Source organism: Erpetoichthys calabaricus, chromosome 1 (genome assembly GCF_900747795.2).
Source record: "Erpetoichthys calabaricus chromosome 1, fErpCal1.3, whole genome shotgun sequence".
Classification (NCBI taxonomy): Eukaryota; Metazoa; Chordata; class Cladistia; order Polypteriformes; family Polypteridae; genus Erpetoichthys; species Erpetoichthys calabaricus.
This window is the reverse complement of record NC_041394.2, coordinates 181,583,633-181,604,168: the sequence shown is the minus strand read 5'-3', so window position 1 is coordinate 181,604,168 and position 20,536 is coordinate 181,583,633. Positions and strand designations below refer to the sequence as shown.

The 20,536-nt window shown below is 37.9% G+C and overlaps 1 protein-coding gene across 2 annotated transcripts in view; it reads right to left on the bottom strand.

The window, feature by feature from the left end:
- Positions 1–3,253: 3,253 nt before the first annotated feature.
- ccdc77 (coiled-coil domain containing 77) overlaps positions 3,254–20,536 on the bottom strand; it is a 45,701-nt gene continuing 28,418 nt past the window's right edge. For both annotated transcript variants that reach the window (XM_051930813.1, XM_028809378.2), the window contains exons 7-12: positions 19,901–19,995; positions 18,789–18,937; positions 12,326–12,557; positions 10,843–10,968; positions 8,353–8,505; positions 3,254–3,597 (exon numbers count right to left, since the gene is read on the bottom strand). In XM_051930813.1, coding sequence (XP_051786773.1) covers positions 3,451–3,597; positions 8,353–8,505; positions 10,843–10,968; positions 12,326–12,557; positions 18,789–18,937; positions 19,901–19,995 — 902 coding nt within the window. In that variant the 3' untranslated portion in view covers positions 3,254–3,450. The remainder of the gene's footprint in view (positions 3,598–8,352; positions 8,506–10,842; positions 10,969–12,325; positions 12,558–18,788; positions 18,938–19,900; positions 19,996–20,536) is intronic.

The following is a 20,536-nucleotide window of genomic DNA, read 5'->3' as shown; positions in this document are numbered from 1 at the left end:
TTCGAAGTCAAACTCAGCGAAGTCGGGCTCTCACAGCCACACAGACAGTATGCATAGCTTTGAGGTTTTTTGCAAGCGGCACTTTTTTATATACTGTAGGCGATGCAGAAATTCTATCTAAAAGTGCAGTTTGCCAGGCAATTCGTAAAGTCTGTCTGGCTCTTAAATATTTCCTTCGGGTTTTCATAGTGTTTCCTGGACACCTGCGTGTGCAGACAAAAGAGGTGTTTCATGCCATTGCAGGTAGGTAATACACAGGTAAAAACACCCACAGTTCCATAAAGAATCTCACAATCAGCCTAACATTCTCATTACCCAGGGTTTCCAAATGTGATTTGGGCACATGGGACTGATCACAGTGGAGTTTGATCAAACATTATTTGGAAAATGTACCTCTCCTCCTGATGAATAATCAGACACAGTGTCTTCATCAAATATTTGACCTTCGTCAGTATCTCGTTGGTCAGACACAGGTTCTAGGGATATGACATTCCCTGCAACTGACCCAACAAAAAAAGAGGGCTATATGGAACCTACCTATGGCACACATCGATGACAAATATACACAATGACCATCCTTTACCTGATATGAAGTGACCACTGCATCCTGCCACTGGTTCTGGGGAGGAACTTCCCCCTGGAATGCCCTCAGAAACAGGGCGATGGGCATTTTGCTAGAGAGACAACTCTTCTGCAGGGGTTAGGTCTGGACCGTGTGGACCTCCACCTGTTTTTTGCCTGTCTGCCTTCTTATTAGCTTTAAAATTAATGTTCTTTACATTATATATGATTCTTTATGTCAACAATTATTTAGTTATATACCAATATTTACCAGTTTGAAGTATATTCTTGTACTTCACTTTAACCTGTTCCCAAGTTCTCCTTGTGCTCACGTTTGATCTGGAATTATGACATATTAAATAATAATTAATCTGACACATAGGAAATGAAACGCTGCTTTGAGTAAGTACAATGCACACACGTTTAATTTGTCGGCCACTTTTTGCCAGCCGTCTTTTCTGGTTTGGGCTGCTTTTGCAGTGTTACCCCTTGTGCATATTAAATCTTGAAATTCTTCATATCCTTCAAATAAAAGGTCTTGCTCCGCTTGTGTGAAAAAAAAAAATGCGCCCGTTCTTTCGTCATTTTGTTGCAGCCTATCAAAGACTTGCTGATCATGTTTTCTAGACTCAATATACTGTATATGGGTTTTTCAATCAGTGCGGGCACGTGCATTCATGTCAGATGATTAGATCCAGCTAGACTAATCTACACTGCTGCGTTTGAAAAACCAACTTATCCCAGATGAGTTTCACTGGCATTAACTCATCCAAGATAAGGCATCTGATCTCGGATTATTTAAGCGACGTACGGAAAATACCCCCCAGAATACTGAGCATATCAGTAAAAATTCAATGTGTATGTTATTTTAGTCTGTGACTTGGTGAGCTATATGTATCCACACATGGTTTTGTGGCTGGGAAAAATCTACTATATAGTGGTAGCAGTGAGTATTTGGACAGCATCTGATGCCATCACCCAAGCGGCTACCAATAGCTGTGCCAATATGGTCTAGGAAAGCATGGCATTGTTACTTAGTGGATAGTATGTTCTTATAACATTCAAAGGAAATTACGTAAATGAGGACAGGCAAAGCACCAGTAAATAGTGCATGATGTGTATTTAACATGCAACTGAGAAATAAACCTTCTGTGTCAGAGCCATCACAATGTTTCTCAACAAGGCGGTTGAAAACTTACATCAATTTTTGCCCTGTGGAAACTTTGATAGAATGTGATTAATTAGGGGGGAGGGCTGGTGTTTAATGCCTATGTTAGCATCTAAGACACAGACCAGACATCTTTAATATCAGCCTTACTAACAGTAAACAAGAAATTTGTATCATGGTTGGGTACTGTATATGAGGAATACAGGTTGTAACCTGCTGCTTAATATTTATGTTTTTCCGAGAGAGTGTTGTTCATTCATTTGTATTCAGAACAACCTAAATTTGATGTGGCATACACTCAAGAAGATATCAAGACGTTCAGTATGGGGAGTTCAACATGTCACATAATTAATGCAAAATAACTGTTCTAACCCTTGTATCATGGAGCTTTAACCTGCTAATAAAGTCCATTCATAGACGGGAACACTGCTACCATGAAAACCATCCCTTGTCTTTATACCACCATGACCAGCCTATACTGTTGACACCTGGTGGTTTCAATGGGTTTTCCACCATTGCCCAGTCCTTTGGCCAAACTGAAGTAGCAAAAAATAGAGTTTGAAACTTCAGGGAATGATTTTCCAGTGTTTGCATTCTTTATCCCTCCCCCAATTACTGACTAAAAGTGGACCATGATTAGATAGTGAAGTGCCAAACCCCATCGATAACAAGGCACAACAAGTAGCGTGGAACAACTAATTGACAGACTAAGCTTATCCATCTCTGAAGAGACGTTTCGTCTGCCTTTTATTAATGACAGAAGGGCCACGATTTCTGGATTTCTATGGTGTAGCCACTGATTCTTCACATATTGGTGAATACTCCAGCTGTTTTGTTGTTCCTGCTGTATGTGTACCAGCAAGTATGGTACTCACTACCATGCTATACTCAAATTCACTGAAATCTTCCCTTTTCTATTCTACATTTGAACTGCACATATGCACTCAAGCAATCCATTACTCCCTTCCTGCTTTTCTGCACATAATACAGTTATTAATTGACTTGGGACAGCAGGTGAATCTAAAAATATAGCCACTTGGTGCATACTGTAAATCATGTGCATGTAGCATTCAAGAAAAATTTGAAGATGCATGCTTCTTTTCTCTTCTCTGCAAGCTGACTCGGTGTCAAGAAGTGAAACTGATCGTTGTTAAGTCAGACTGGTGAGAAACTGTCTTTGGATGGTCATTAAAAATAATGAAATAATTCACCCTGTGGTGTCATTGCAAAGTGCTGCCCATCAGTTGTGTACCTGGGATGTGGTCCAGTCTTGGTGAGCAATTAAGGTAGGATTTGCCCCATTCTACAATGGCATGCTTTTGTGTCTGTGATATCAGACTGGCTCTGTCCCAGCCCTCTGCTCCTTACTTGTGCTTTAATTATTGCACTATTAAAAAGTTATTTAGTTGAGGAATTAGAAATTTTGCCACCTTTAGAAATGTGCCACTTGTATTTTTTTAGATTGTAACTAAACAGTGGAATGTTTTTATTAAACACTCTGCATTTACAAAACTATACATAATATACAGTAAAAACAAAAGCTTTAATTTAGAAATGCAATAGAAAATATCAACACCCAAATGAAACAGAACTTTATAAAATGATTTTAACTATGAATGCAGTATTCAAGTGACACACTATGTTTGAAAAAAAATCTTTGATTGCCTCCTCTTAATGTGTCAAATGACAGAATCTTTAACATAACTGCACTTATATCGGCACTAGCAATATCGTAATTCATTTTCAAAACCATAAATCTTTGCTTTCAAGCTTTTCAGTTGCCCTTGGATTTTCTTCGTGCGGAAGTTGGATTGTCGGACTTCATGCAGAATTGCCAAATCCTGATCTGGTCCAACATTCAACGTCACCTAAAAGGTACATCATAGCATTAGATATTTACACATACCAATTAATAAATTTCCAGCAGGGATTTCAAATAAACAATGGATTACAAATATACTGGATTTATTCAAATAACCATTCAACTTTGATTACAAAAAACTTTATTTTACTCCAAAAACAACTTCCTATGTCCTCTAATATAAATCAGTCCTGGAATAAAAACACAGCAGCTTTCATAACATTTCTAGGCAACTAATTATATTCATAACAAAAAGTATAGCATCCTGAAAGGTGAAGGGAATGTTTCAATATACTGCGGTACCCTGTATAATCAAAGCTCTAACACATTTTAAATTCATATTACAACTAAAGTGTAATAAAAAATATCATTTGGTAAAATTTCAGTGTACGCTGTAAAGCATACTCTGTCTGCCTACCAAAATTCCCACCATTAATTGGTCAAGACAGTCTAAGTGCACAGTATTATGGGAAAGCATCTTTCCTGTTTAGATAGATAGATACAGTGGGGCAAAAAAGTATTTAGTCAGCCACCAATTGTGCAAGTTCTCCCACTTAAAAAGATGAGAGAGGCCTGTAATTTTCATCATAGGTATACCTCAACTATGAGAGACAAAATGAGAAAAAAAAATCCGGAAAAATCACATTGTCTGATTTTTAAAGAATTTATTTGCAAATTATGGTGGAAAATAAGTATTTGGTCACCTACAAACAAGCAAGATTTCTGGCTCTCACAGACCTGTAACTTCTTCTTTAAGAGGCTCCTCTGTCCTCCACTCGTTACCTGTATTAATGGCACCTGTTTGAACTCGTTATCAATATAAAAGACACCTGTCCACAACCTCAAACAGTCACACTCCAAACTCCACTATGGCCAAGACCAAAGAGCTGTCAAAGGACACCAGAAACAAAATTGTAGACCTGCACCAGGCTGGGAAGACTGAATCTGCAATAGGTAAGCAGCTTGGTGTGAAGAAATCAACTGTGGGAGCAATTATTAGAAAATGGAAGACATACAAGACCACTGATAATCTCCCTCGATCTGGGGCTCCACGCAAGATCTCACCCCGCGGGTTCAAAATGATCACAAGAATGGTGAGCAAAAATCCCAGAACCACACGGGGGGGGACCTAGTGAATGACCTGCAGAGAGCTGGGACCAAAGTAACAAAGGCTACCATCAGTAACACACTACGCTGCCAGGGACTCAAATCCTGCAGTGCCAGACGTGTCCCCCTGCTTAAGCCAGTACATGTGCAGGCCCGTCTGAAGTTTGCTAGAGAGCATTTGGATGATCCAGAAGAGGATTGGGAGAATGTCATATGGTCAGATGAAACCAAAATAGAACTTTTTGGTAAAAACTCTACTCGTCGTGTTTGGAGGAGAAAGAATGCTGAGTTGTATGCAAAGAACACCATACCTACTGTAAAGCATGGGGGTGGAAACATCATGCTTTGGGGCTGTTTTTCTGCAAAGGGACCAGGACGACTGATCCGTGTAAAGGAAAGAATGAATGGGGCCATGTATCGTCAGATTTTGAGTGAAAACCTCCTTCCATCAGCAAGGGCATTGAAGATGAAACGTGGCTGGGTCTTTCAGCATGACAATGATCCCAAACACACTGCCCGGGTAACGAAGGAGTGGCTTTGTAAGAAGCATTTCAAGGTCCTGGAGTGGCCTAGCCAGTCTCCAGATCTCAACCCCATAGAAAATCTTTGAAGGGAGTTGAAAGTCCGTGTTGCCCAGCGACAGCCCCAAAACATCACTGCTCTAGAGGAGATCTGCATGGAGGAATGGGCCAAAATACCAGCAACAATGTGTGAAAACCTTGTGAGGACTTACAGAAAAACGTTTGACCTCTGTCATTGCCAACAAAGGGTATATAACAAACTATTGAGATGAACTTTTGTTATTGACCAAAAACTTTTCCACCATAATTTGTAAATAAATTCTTCAAAAATCAGACAATGTGATTTTCTGGATTTGTTTTTCTCATTTTGTCTCTCATAGTTGAGGTATACCTATGATGAAAATTACAGGCCTCTCTCATCTTTTTAAGTGGGAGAACTTGCACAATTGGTGGCTGACTAAATACTTTATTAATCCCAAGGGGAAATTCACATTTTATGTTCTACATGGAGTTTTCTGGAATTATTAATAATATTTTAGCAAAACATCCATGCATTTTCCAAAATTTGAGCATATGAATGGATAATGGACATGTGGATTATGTGACATGAGGTACATGAGAATTATTTTTTTCTTTTTCGCATGGAAGTTTGTCAAGCAGCAAATGATGTGAAAGTCAGTATTAAATTGCATTATATCATAAAGTGTTTCCTCTCGTTCTGAACAAAAACATGAAAATAAAATGTTTTCCTTGGCCACCACTACAAACTACATGAGGTAAAAATAACAAAAAAAAAAACCCACAATTTTTCAAATAAACTATTCAGTCACCAGTGCATAAGACTTTCCAGTTTTTGAAATATTTGCAGGTTTCCTTTCCAATAATTAAAAATCCCTACAACACACAGAATTTCTAAGGAGCAAAATCTGTTCATTTTTCAAATAACAAATATTTGTTCCAAGGTTTCTATTATTTTTCAACTGAGCAGAGACCTGACCAATTTACTTACTTTATATTAGTTCAAAACTGAAATGTTTTAAATATAAGTCATACATGGATTTGAATTTTTTCATTTTGAGTACACTGATCTATAGCCATTGTATTTTTCTGATATGGTAATGAAGTCCCAACATGAGCATGTATATATATTTGTGCAGGGTCTCTCTCTCTCTCTCTCTCTCTCTGTGTGTGTGTGTGTGTGTGTGTTGGACTAAAGCAGGGGTCTCCAACACGTTGCTCGTGACCTACCGGTAGCTCACAACCCCTTTCCAAGTAGCTCGCCAAAGGGTTAATGAATCCTACATAAATTTCAAAACTTCATTAGTCAAATTATGGGTGGGCGATCTTTCCAAAAAATCACGTCACAATCCTTTTAACACAAAATCATGAACCACAATTTGAATTGCAATCTATCTTTTCAATGTGGCATACGCTTAAGAGAATATATGGACTCAAACTCACTAAGACCCAAGTAACATTTTAATTTAAATATCAAACAAAGTTCAATTCAATTGTTCTCTCGTTTGCTAACATGCCCCGAAGCTGGCGAGTGAGTGAGGAAGGCTCCTCCCCCTGACCTGTTGCATGTTTCTCGGATTCGCACATATAAATCAGTACCGCAAACGAACTATGATACACAGCAAAATGAGAGAAGTCACAAAATCAACCAGAATGTTCAAACAAATTATACAAAAAAACTAAATCTAAATCATGAAAAGCAGACAGACATACAGACAGAGAGACATTGGATTTTATATATTATATATTAGTAAACCTTCAAAATAATGTGCAGTTAAAGTCTCAACAGCATTCTCAGCATTTCTGGAGCTTAGTAGAGCCAGATAACTATAAGAATCTTCACCAAGCAGCTCTGAAAATGTCTGCTTTGTTTGGGTCTACATACCTCTGTGAGTCTGCCTTTTCTGACATGAATGTCATGAAATCAAAGTTCAGAACCAGACTGACAGATGAGCATTTAAATGACTCCATAAGAGTGAACCTAAGTGGCTACACTCCACCGTACACCTCTCTTGTTGACTCCATGCAGTGCCAGTCATCTGACTAACTAAAAAACACATCACACATGCAACCGGACATGTGAATACTCTTGTGAAGTGAAACAGTGACATGGAACAAAATGACAAATTAATAAGTAATATCTGTGTATTTGGAACTGCATTGTTTTGACAGCATTCATGTTTTAATTCAATAGTGGGAGACACACTAGAAAATGCATACAGACATACAAAATGCACTTGCAGGTGAGCTAAATATTTTTTTGTGATGTTTTAATGCAAAATGTGAGTTGTGGACACCAACATTTTGTAAATGTTCAGGCAAAACAAGCTTATTCAGTTTGTTTGGTTGAAATAAGCTATGATAATGAACGTTAGAAAACATGAGTAGCTCTCAGGCTATTTTAATTTTGTAAAAGTAACTCTCAGGGGAAAAAAGGTTGGAGACCCCTGGACTAAAAACTAGACTGACTGCATGTTCATACAAACATGAGCTGGACTGCATATTTCAAAGTTAGTTAGGAATTAAATGGGTGTTATCAGACATAAATACACCTCAATTATCAAACTAGAAGTCAATAATAATCAAGTCTTTGAAAAAAATATACTACAATGAACAATTACCAGCAAAACAGCCAGCTGCTTGCTTTTGTTAATAAAAACGCTCTGCTCTCAAACAACAGCTTCTCCAGCTCCCTAACCAGGTGCTAAATAGTTACTGTTCTGGAAGTCTCAAACTATTTTCTCAGTATTTTTACTGATCATATAATAATAAAGTTTACTATGATAATCAACAACATCAAACATCAGTTAGCCTATTACGTCAGTCTAAATCAGCATCAGTATTAATCCCACATGCGGCCAATTTGCCAATTTATATTAGACCTTTCAATGTAGTATTCCATGAAGGAGTAAGCATCACAATATATGATAATGACAAGTTTGGAAAATATTCACTTTTTTAGTAAACAAAATTTATGTCACAGACAAATGGCAAGAAAGCATTTTAAAATTGAACACTTTTGACACAGACTAAAAAAATATTTCAACATTCCTAACATTTTTGTTTTTCAATTTTTGAAGAATGGATTTAAACAAGTTTTAAGAAAAAAACTATACCTTGAAAAGCTGCTTTTCCAAATCTTTGAGTCTCTGCCGTAAAAGTTTGATGTCATTTTTAAAACCTTCCACCTCCATGGCTCTTCTCTTTTCTAAAGCTTCATAGCGTGTAGTCATCAACTGAAGCCTCTTTGCCATCTTATCAGAGCGCTCCTACAAAGTTTAAAATTAAAAAAAAAAAAAAAAAAGTAAAAAACATCAGATGAAAATATAATTTTTCTAATTATGATTCTTTGTTTCAGCAGAAAAATATTTTTATACAGCACAATCTGTTCTGGGTGGCATCATGCCACACTGGTTAGTGTTGCTACCTCATGGATCCAAAGGCCTAAGTTCAAATCCCACAAAGGGAGTTCCATGTATTCCCTGTTAATATATGGGTTTTCCTCCCAAACCATGTGCAGGAATGCCTAAATGGTGATTCCAAATTGGCTTTGTAAAAGTGCAAGTGTGGGTTTGTACGTAGGTAGGCTGTTTCTTGCCTTACACGCCATACTCTGAGTCTGGGCCTCATGACATTGACCTGAATTGAGTGGGTTTCAGAATGTTATGATCAAGGTCCCTTACTCTGCAACACAGTGATTACACAGTGATTCTGTAATTATTTTAAGACGCTGTGTTTGTTGACACAGATTCAGTTGGAGAGATATGGACTTATGTGGAAATCTGATTGCATAAAGCATGTTCCACACTAACTGATGGTTTTCATGACAAGCAATTTTACATTTTATTGTATTTTTAAAATAAATTATAATTTTGAACAAATGAAAAATTAAAAAAAAAATCACTGCAATATGTATGATTGACTACAAATTTACCGTATCTCCAAAGATAATCTGAAAACTGAATTAACACAGTACTAAACAGATGATTAAAAAAAAAAAAAGGAAAAAGACCACCACACACACATAAGATCCAAACTGATCTTCCAGAAGAACTAGCTAAGTGCCAAACACCTAACTACAATTATATAATATTTAGCAAAAAAGGGTATTTCTGCTATTGTAAGAACCATGCCGATAAACATAACAGGCAAACCTAAAATTAGGTCTTTGTGTGTTTTTTTGTAAATGTGCAGTGTGTGTGCTCTTATGTAAGATGAAGATGAGTTAAACCTTTCTTAAACTATAAACAAAGTAATTTTAAAGCAGCAGAAGCAGTGTGCTACAGAGCAGAGATTTTATAAGACTGTATAGTGCATACAGCATCTCCACAATTCAAGAAAGGTCAACTAACTGCTTCAGTGATTTTTGCAGGATCTCTTTTTTCCTCCTAAATAATCTTTTCTGCATATTGTTACTGTAATAATCTTGTGCGACCAGATGTGATTCTCTAATGAGAATACACATCTGGGAATAACCCTTTAAAAAGTTTGAAGTGACTAGCGACAAAATCTACTGCTGCAAAGGTTACACACACAGAGCTTCCTTCAGTCCGGGCACTTAAAACCACCAAGGTTTTAGGGAAAGAGCTAAAGAAACTGAACATAAAACGTGACACTGACAGGAAACAAAAAAATAAAATTTAGTTAACTTAAGCTTATCGGTTAATTTGTACATTGTAGTGAATGCTGCAACACAGTAGACAGACAGATCACTGCAGTTACTGTTCTCCACACATTTGAGTAGTCTTTGTGTCTTTTGACAACTGTCTAACTATATGGGCATAACAACAGCAAATCGAGTTAAGATAGCCATTGTGTCCTGTGCACATATTGTGTGTTAAAATGCTGCAGCTGCATTCTGGCATGGCATATTTGCATTTCCAATTAGACTGTAATGTTAATTTCCTTTAGTTATTCCTTTAGATGAGCAGTCAGAAGGTGAATGTTGTGCAGCCTCGTCCTTCTACTGGTATAGTTAGACAGATTTTTGATTTAGGGGTTGTGAGTACTGAAATCTGCATGTCCTGTGTCTCTTTGTCATCAGTTCTCTTAATGGAAGTTCTTTTGATGAGGTGCGAAACATTGTTTACTTGGATGACAATTCTTCCAACTTTGCATAGAAATGTTCACTATCATCACAACTATGAACAACAGACAGCACCTGTGTCAATTCATCATTCACTTTTACCAAAGGTCCATTGATGTCTTTGAATACCAATGTATAATTTGATACAGAAACATTTTTCTCTTGTAACAAGTTATGTTTGTTTTTAACACATGCGACACACATTTATGTGTTTAATAGGGTCTTTTTAGGAGACTTTTTTTTTTTGCTGTAGACAACTTATGGTAATCAGAAGTTTGTTCTTTGTTGGGTTAATGAGATCACCATTGACCTTTGCAGTTTAAAATCACCAACCTACTTTGAGTGCCACCTTCATGAGTCACTGGATTGGAAATGTGACACTCAGACGTCTAATTGATCCTACAAGGTTTTAACTAAAAGTTTAAATTGTTGGTCTTAAAAAAGTAGAATCTGACGATACCTCAACAATATAAAAATGAAAAATTAGTTATTCGGACAATGGGTAGTAAAGACAACTTACTTTGAAAATCTCTCTTCCAACATCACCCTCTTCTCTGATCTGAGCCAATTCATTTTCCAAACTCACACATTGTTCCCGGTACATGTTGGCCATTTGATGGGCCTGCTTTACTTGCTCTTCCAAAGACTATAATAAAATAGTTATTGATATTCAAAGCATTAATAATCTGAAATGAGGTTTTGATTGGGCAAACTAAAACTGCAGAATACAGCATTGCACACAGAATAAAGGTTTTTTTTTTTAATTTACAAATTACCAATATAATGATTTCTGCATCCATTGTTTATCCTAGATTACAGCTTACTCAAATACTTCTGTATGACAGTACAAGTGACTATCTGTAGCTTAAGCCTGAAGGAAGGGTTAAAATGTCAGAGAATTACATGAACCATGCTAAATTTGTACATAGATTCAGTGTTAATGTACTCATTAGATACCTGAAAATCTAACATTATTTAATGTACTGTCACAAGAAACATGAATTAATACTAATTAAAATATAAAACCAATTTATTGTTTAGACGTGATGTGCGTTCCTTTGGTGAACAGGACACTAAGCATGATTCTGTACATAATGGTAGCTATCGTATGAAGCACTTTTTTGGATTCATAATATACCAAGGCAGTCAATTCATTGTTAATTACTGTGCAAAAAAATAAATTTTATAGCTATGCATGCAGCATAGGCTCCAGTAAGCACTGAATCAAAGAACACATTTTTTGCTGCTGTCACCTTCTGTATGTAGTCTTTAGTAATTGTACAGCTATTAAATCCTTTTTAATAATATTTACAATTTATCTAGTTATTGTATATTAGTATATTAAAAGGGGCTATACTGGGATATGGTCAAGTTTTAAGAGAGTATATGACGGATATGCAAGAATCAGACTGGCAATATCTGTGGTATTGCCTGCTATAGCTGAAGTTTATTTTTTTGTATAACAACATTTCCAAAAATCTACTTTCATTACATTAAGTATCTATGCTATTAAAATATTCATATAGTATATTATTATTTTGACCTTATGTCTACAATGTTAATGTTTACCAAAAACATTAGCACATTCCTATTGCTTTTCTAGCACCCTATTCACTTTTTAGCTGTTCTAATCATTTTATACATTTTTTTTTGTCAATAATGCTAAAAGGACCAAGCAAGCTATGGCATAAACACTTTGCTAAACTAGTTTTATTAAAGCATAGAAAAGAACTATCAAAATGACAATTTTAAACATTCATTGTGAAAAGAGAGGAGGCTATTAAAGGGCTTTGAACAATTAGTTACTTAAAAGGACACTACCAGTGTATACTATAAAAGTTGGTGTCACAACCACATTCTACATAAAATATGCTAATTTTCAATTTTACTTAATAGATAAGTAAACTATGCAGCAACAGCAGTGAATAAACTAGCCTATAAGATTGATAAATTAAAGATGCATATCAGTCTTGTTTAATTATACATAGTGAAAGGCTACCAACCTTGATATCCTCATTGCAGACCTGATGAGACTCAGTTTCAACAGAAGAGGCAATATGGAAATCAGTTCTCACAGATTCTCGAGTTTCTTGTAAACGTGTATGACATGTATCCAGTTCTTGTAGCAGTTGGTCTTTCTCTGACATCCAGTTCTTCTCAATAGCCCTTCCTTCAAACTTAAGCTGTAGATAGTCCCTTGTACTATCGTACAAAAGTGTTTGAGTACGGTGTAATCTAAGATTAAGATTGGATTCAGGAATCATTATAGCGTTCCTCTTATATATTCACATTTGTAGTATAAACAATTATCAGCACTTTGTAGACATGGCATAGGAGAATACTACAAAGATGGAATGACACTAACCTTCTACATCAGGTTAATGGTTTATTTATAATATCTGAATGTCTAATTTTACACAAATACAACCATGGTTCGAAAAATATTTGGTGTACAAACATTTACTGAAATTCACCAAGAAAACGAAAAGTTTATAACACCATCATGCATGTATTGGAGAAGAGGGCACTTAATCTGTAGCATATTAAAATCATCCATGTTGTAATTTGTTTATCAAGTTCTGAGTTGTGTGATGCTTGTGTTACTCTTGACAGAGAGCATGCCCAAAACCAAGCATGGAAAAAGAGCTAATCAATTGCTGGGCACATACACCCACACACTAAAGTACGGTTGAACTAGGGCTATTTGAAAACTTACAATGCAAACTTCAAGGTTGTGGATTTAGTTTCCATGTTCAAGTCAAAATCTGTTCAGCCTGAATTATAAAGCAAAGTGTATAGTTTTTATTCTTCGTAACTGTAATATGGACAACAGTCAATTTCTTACAAAAAGGCTGTGGTGTAAATGTCAACAAACAGATTGCTATTCATAATCTTTTAAGGCGAACAACACGGGACACAGGCTGTTATTGAAGCTAATCACTTAGAATGAAGTTTATATTTATTAAACAAAACAGTTAAACAACATATAATACAGGCTATTTGAAGTATTAGCTAAGTACACATAAAAAATGACAATAAATAAGAATCAGAAGAGTTCAAGATAACAATAAATTTTCATGTGATGAAGGCTATATAATGCCTTATATATCAGAAATTAATTTAGAATATCAAGAATCATGTACACTTACAAAATGTGTAAAGGATTCAATGGAAACAGCAAGTAAAGGTTAAAATGAGTAAATCATTACATTAAATGTTCTGTTCTAAAACACTTAGCAGTGATATTGGGCTGATGGGAACTATTCCTAGCTTGGTACCTTTCCTCTCTGACCACATACATTCATACTGGCAACGATCACATTCATAGTTTATTACGTCATTAGGCAGAGTATGTTGTTTCGTGCAACTGGTTCACTACTTCATTCACATAGTAAGATGCTTTCCCTTAATGATGAAAATGCCAAGAAATCTTCAGTTGTACAAGTAAAAATAACTGTTTTGGAAATAGTACACTCTACAGAATTTCATATTGCCTATGATCAAAATACATAAAATCTCCTAGATGACTAATTGGAAAACAGAAGATTATAAATACAGTAAACCTGTTATATATATTCATAGCATTCGCAGTCTGAAACACAATCTGATTGTATGGGTGGTTACCTACCAGGTAACGCATGTGGTTGGTCTGCAAGTCAGCAAACATTCGCCACACCCTCTCAGTTGTGAGAAGCAGATCATAGAATGTTACATAGTTTACTGTCAAATAATGCAAAGAGTATGCGACACATATTTCGCTCTTATTTGGGCTCATCAGGCGTACACACTCCACTGCATCCCCTCGTGGGGATCAAACCTCGGATGTCAGCGTCAGAGGCGAAGCCCCTTTACGAATGCTATGAATGTAATAATTCTCCGATCTCCAGGCTGTCAAATAAACGAACCACACACCGTGACACAACATAAATACATATACATACACACCCACCATAGACTTTCAAATGGACTTTCCTTTGCCAAGGATTTGAACCAAGTAATTAAACAAATTGTAAATACACTATGCACTTGTATCTCGATTTTATATGGATAGGCTGTAAATACATTTACTTACACTAAAAAGCTGAAGTACTTATTTAGCAGAAAACTACAAATCTGAATACATTTTTACTCGCAAAATGGAAGTAAGCTTGATAACCTCCTCTGTTGTGGTGTTCAGTGTTAGTTGCTCCATTTTAAAGGCCAGCAGAGAAAGCTGTTTGCAATGTATTTTTAAGAGAAGATGAGAGAGGCAGAGGTTGTACTATTACAACTGAGCACTGACAGCTCTAGCCAAAGCCAACTTTACTGCTGTAAGTCTGAATGCATGAACGGAATCAGGACTGGTGATAAAAAATACCTGCTTGCCTTGCTCAGTGACTGCTACTGCTGCCCAGTCTCCACAAGCTTTGTTTCACATTTTTCTGTATTTATAAAAGACTTCAGCCTCTTAGGAAGATGAGCAGAACAACATGAGATTTCGAAAATACACCCACAAAAAGCATGTCACAGCCAGTATTATGGTATACTGCCACTGGTACTTGGTGGAAGTAACATATTATCCAGTCTTTTTGGAATACAGCAGACCCCCGCAAAGTTGCGGTTCAGTTTTCGTGGCTTTTTCCTTAGAACCTATCTAATAATTGTTAGCGGAAACCGCAAATATTCTCCACAATTTTTATGGCTTTTATTGTGGCAATACTGCACTCTAGAGAGACCAGGAAGCAACTGTAGAGGAAAACGCGGCTTGGGATGGTGAAAGTAGCCAATAGAATTTGAAACTGCAACTTCCAGCAGTCCCTGCAGTGGCTCTGATTGGTGTTCTGCTGAGGGTGCTGGGGCTGTTGGGGTCAAAGGATGTCAACACGGCTTTTAAAAAAGGTTTTATTATTTGTGTTACAAGTTCCTGTCTGTCTGCCTTCTGTTGGATTACCTATACTTATTCATTTTGTCCTGGATCGTTGTGTGTGTTGTGGCAGACCGCTGGGGGTGGTACCCAGCCAGGACGCCCGAGAGGACCGGAGGAGAGCTTGTGCCTCCTCCAGACCACGAGGGGGCGACCGTCCTGGTTGCGTTGGGGGCCACGGGTGCAGGGCTTGGAAGCCCAACCCTGTAGAGGCCCGTGGTCACTGCCAGGGGGCACTCCAGTGCCTAGACAGCCCTGGACCTCAGCACTTCCGCCACACCTGGAAGTGCTGGGGGGAAGAAGAAAGGGGACACCCAGAGTCAGAGTCCTTCCTGGTGCGCAGCCGGCACTTCCGCCAGACAGGGGAGTGTCGGGGAGCACCTGGAGCCCATCTGGGTGTGCTTAAAAGGGGCTGCCTCCCTTCAGACCGTGACTAGAGTCGGGCGAGGAGTGGACAAAGTCTTGGTGGAGAAGAGTAGAGGCGACCTGAAGGAAGCAGGCACTAGTATGAGAGAGGCCTGGACTTTGGGGGATTGGTGCTGGAGGCACTGGGGTTGTGCACATAGAAACTGTAAATAGTGTAAATAAACATGTGTTTGGGTGAACTTATAATGTGTCTGTGTCTGGGCTGCTTCTCACAGCGTTTGCATTGTCTACTGTCTGCCTGTGTACATGAGGACAGTAAGTGGATTCATGGCCATCCTCCAAAGAAAGGAGCGCTCCTGTCTCGTCCATCCATCTTCACCATTTCAGGAACTAGCGGTAGGAATCTTTATATTCCCATTCAACATGCAGATCTCTGGACTATCTATCTTCATAATTACATTTCATCCCTTGCCGTTTTTCATGATTTACTCTGTGTGTTTTGTTTATGCTTTGTTGTATTTAATGTGTGATTGACGTAAGGGGAACAGGGGTGGTATCGTTGTTTTCATTTATTTCATTTTTTTTTATTACATTCTTTATTTGCCGTTTGATTACTGGTTTGCTTTGTTTTTGTCTCTGTTTGTGAGTGCGTGCGGGTCAGGCCAAGGCTGGGTGCGTCCCTGGAATCTCCACCATAAAAATAAACAAACTGCCATCTTCTCGACGGTGTGAATCTTGGCGGCACCAGACCGCTACAGTGTTATTCATTTCTCCTTGCTGCTTATTGACTGTGATGCATCCCCAGCTGATTGTTCTCGTGTTTTCCGTTTTGTTCCTCTTAACAATTAAACCGCCACAACCGGCTATAGTCATTTCCCAGTACCATTTGCAAGCACGCAGGAGCTGATCAGTCAGTGCCATACATTCATTGAGCAGTCAGCTCATGACCACTGCCAGCCCCTTGTGAGCAGGGGGCTGAACGCACCCCTAGAAGACACAGACGCTCCTCAAAAAACCTCTCTTAAAAAACGCTGATAGACTACTTTCACATTGCTCCCTTACTTGCGGCTGCTCTGTCTCGTGATATGCTTCTCGCACGACACTACACATACTTCAAAGCCTGAACAGCACCTGTCCTTTTTGGCTGATTGCTTTGTTTCTCTCTCCTCCCCCAGACAACCTCTCGTTGTGCTCCCCTATGATGTTTGCCTATTCTTTTAATCGAGAACTAACTGCATACTGAGCTAATTTTACTTCTGAAAGAGACATGTTTGTTTGAAGTATTTGAATAAAGTTCCTGTCTCTACAATCTCCTGTGTTTCTGTGCAATTCTCTGACCCAAGTGTGACACCCTGCAGCCTTACTGTCCCTGGGATTGAGCCGCTGCACTAGACTAGCCTGCCAGCATCAGCTCTTACCTCTGTGTGCTTGAGTGCAGCCAGTTCAAGCACAGTTGGCTCAGTGATTTATTTCATCCATTGCGTTAGTTGCACCTTGTACATATTGTTCCAGTAGTTTTTTTAAATAGTTTTTACACTTCATTAGCAGTGTGTAAAATGATTAGTGTTTCAGTAATTGTGATGCTCTTTGCATGAAAAAAAAAATGTGTTCCATTAAAATTTCACTTTTTCTTTGTAAATTGTGACGTTTACTTAAAGTGCAGCAAAAAAGTATTTGGCATCCAGGGATGTATTAACCCCCAAGTATGTGGCAGTTTAAGAGTTAAAGCCCCAAGATGCCACTGAAATGCCCTGCATCTTCTAAGGCTTCTGGCAATGAAAACGCGCTTGCATGAATTACAGTACATATAGCGGTAACATCGGAATTTTTACATTCTAGCACTGCGGGTGACATATCAGTACAGTACTGTACAGTATGCAGGTTTACCTTTACATTCTTTTTTTAGGTAATGTATTAAGCTGAGTTTGAAATTAAATTAAAGTGTTTAGGGGGCATATTTAGGTTTTAAACTATAAAAATAGGCTTTTTTTTTTTTAAAACCACATCCAAAATTTGCCTGTACTCTAGGAACGTAACCCCCACGAATTTTGGGGGTGTACTGTAAATAAACCACTGGTAGTTGGGAAGTGTGTTATGATCTTTAACCACCTCTGCTTCAGGCTCTGATAAGGGAAGCAACTCAGTGGTACAATTGATGGTTCATGTATCCTTGTCACTGCCCCATAAAAAATTTGACATGGATTATTAAAACTGAAGGGAATGCTGATGCTTAATTTAAATCCAGGCTAATTTTCTATACAGGTGTGCCATTTCTGAGGAGTTGAAGGCTGACCTATGTGGTTTAGCAAGAAAAATACTTTTTATGGAAAGCAAACATATTTTATTCACATTTAAAGTTTGAAACAGCTGTAGTATCATTTGTCCATCTTGCACTGCGCTGCTTGTATTTTGTGATTTATCTAAATTCAGAAGCACCAATAAATAATGACATATGAGATCTGCTAAAGCATAGTCTGCTGGAAGCTACACATAACAATTTGAGCTTGTGAATTTTTCACAATAAAAACTTTCTGGCTCACCCAACAAATAACTTTGGTTACTTTGTTTGACTCAGCATGTTCATTTGCTTTGATGGCAAAGGGTTGTGAGGTATGCCAATTTCTTCTTACTCAACCATTTGCACATCCGTTTTTCTATATTAAATGGGTATAGGTGGCACAGTGGTAGCACTGATGCCTCGCAGTAAGGAGACCTGGTTTTGCTTCCCGGGTCCTCCCTGCGTGGAGTTGCATGTTCTCCCCGTGTCTGCATGGGTTTCCTCCAACAGTCCAAAGACATGCAGGTTAGGTGCACTGGCGATCCTAAATTGTCCCTAGTGTGTGCCCTGTGGCGGGCTGGCACCCTGCCCGGGATTTGTTCCTACCTTGTGCTGGCTGGGATTGGCTCCAGCAGACCCCCGTGACCCTGTGTTAGGATATAGCGGGTTGGATAATGACTGACTAAATGAGTATATTCTTGTAACTTGTCACAATGCATGACAGTTAACAATGGGAATATCCTCTGGCCAAATTGAAAACTAAATGAAATGCAATATAAGCTGTGTTGGCCTTTTCTATTAAAATGGTTATACAGCTTCGAAATCCCTAACCAATAATATTGACTATCAATGATGTTTATGGGGAAATTCATCAACTTGAGAATTTTACATAATTGCCCAACTGTATATAGAGACATACTTTTCTGTTAGTGTAGCAATCTTCTCTTGGTCACGTTGTTGCTGCACTTGTGTTTCTTCCATTCGAATGCGTCTATCTTCCAATAAAGACTCCACTTGCTCTTTTGCCAGCTTGGTTTGCTCTTCCATTTGTGCCTGCAGAGCTTCAACCTTAAACATACAAACCATATTAACAAATAAGCTATAATAATTCATCTTAAATTAAAAAACAAAAAAGTTTTCAACCTTTGTAAGAAATATATAAATATAAAAACAGAGGCAAAATATTTTACGTGTCCCGACTTAAGCAGCTGCTGTTTAAACCATTTTACAAGGTTTACCTATGGGCCAAATCACCTTAGAAAAATACTAACCAGATTCCCTTCATAAGAACTGGTGCCTTTTATCCTTAGCACATTGAAGAACATTTTCTTTCTCTGGAAACTATTGAAACTTTACAGTGAAAACTCTTGGGTTGTATTTGTCAGGTGAACAATATGCTCTCTCAATTGCTGCATTTAACTGTGCTGAAGTGCCCTAACATGAATTCAGTGGCATTTTAATATTCAGTTTCCTGTGGGATTCTGTAAATTCTCAACTTTTTCCTGCAAGCTGTTTAAAACATCCGAAAAATGAACCCTTATAGCTCTCTATTTAACATTAAATTCTGCAATAGTGGGAATTGCGCTGTCCTTCCAATGGCATGTTAATCCAGGCATCTATGTTGTTTTATATTTTGTATGTGTATGTGTGCATATATATAACAAACTGATTTCAGAAAGAAATGGTACTATTATCTCTAATATGAAGGCTAACCTCCAAAAACAAGACTAGAAAACTGTACATGGTACACAAACATCTCATGTAAACTTTACTGAGGTTATGTTGCTCTTCCAAAATCAAATGTTCACAAAGAACTAAAGACAAAATGTCTTCTCAAAATACATGATGGCAATGCTACTGAATTATAATCTGGGTTAGTAGAACATTAATAATTTACCTTTGAATATGAAAGCAATGAAAACTTGTGATTTTTCTTGGTAGACGGATTAAAAAAAAAAACCAAAACAAAACACAACACACCTACCCTCCCACCCACCATCCAATGACTTGCAAAGATACAATTGTCAATACCTGCAAAAGAAGTGTTTGATTGTCTTTCACATAGCGCTCTGGAGATACAGGGTTTTCTGACCCTGTTACAGTCTTGGATGTACTTTTTCTTAGGGCTACAAGAAATAAACACAGTTTGTACAAATGTCTGAAACAGTCACTTAAAGCATGGTATTCATAGTTCACTATGAATATTCAAATAACATTCATTGTCAAAAAATAAATATCAATTAGCTTTGCAACAGCACTTGATAATAGAAGTATAGGCTGCCAGCCTAGAATTATGGGTGTACAAAGTAGATTTTAAAAGGCCAGTACCAAATTTGCATTTTCTTCCCTATAATGTCTGCCAATAGATTAGGCCAGGAAAGGATATATATTATATATAAATACATTATATATGATATATGTTGTGATGGACAGGTTTAGGTCTTTCCTGGCCGGGAGGCCAATATATTGGAAGGACCGGGGGAGCAGACTTGTACAAGATACTACCTTCTCTGGAGCGCTGGATGGCACCCCCACCGGACTCCACGGGAGTTGTAGTTTGGCGCAGCCCTTTTGGGTTCTGTGGGTGCTGCCAGGGGTTGGGACTTCCTCCACACCTGGGAGTGATTCCAAACCTCCCTAACGAGCCACATGGAATACTCGTGGGTG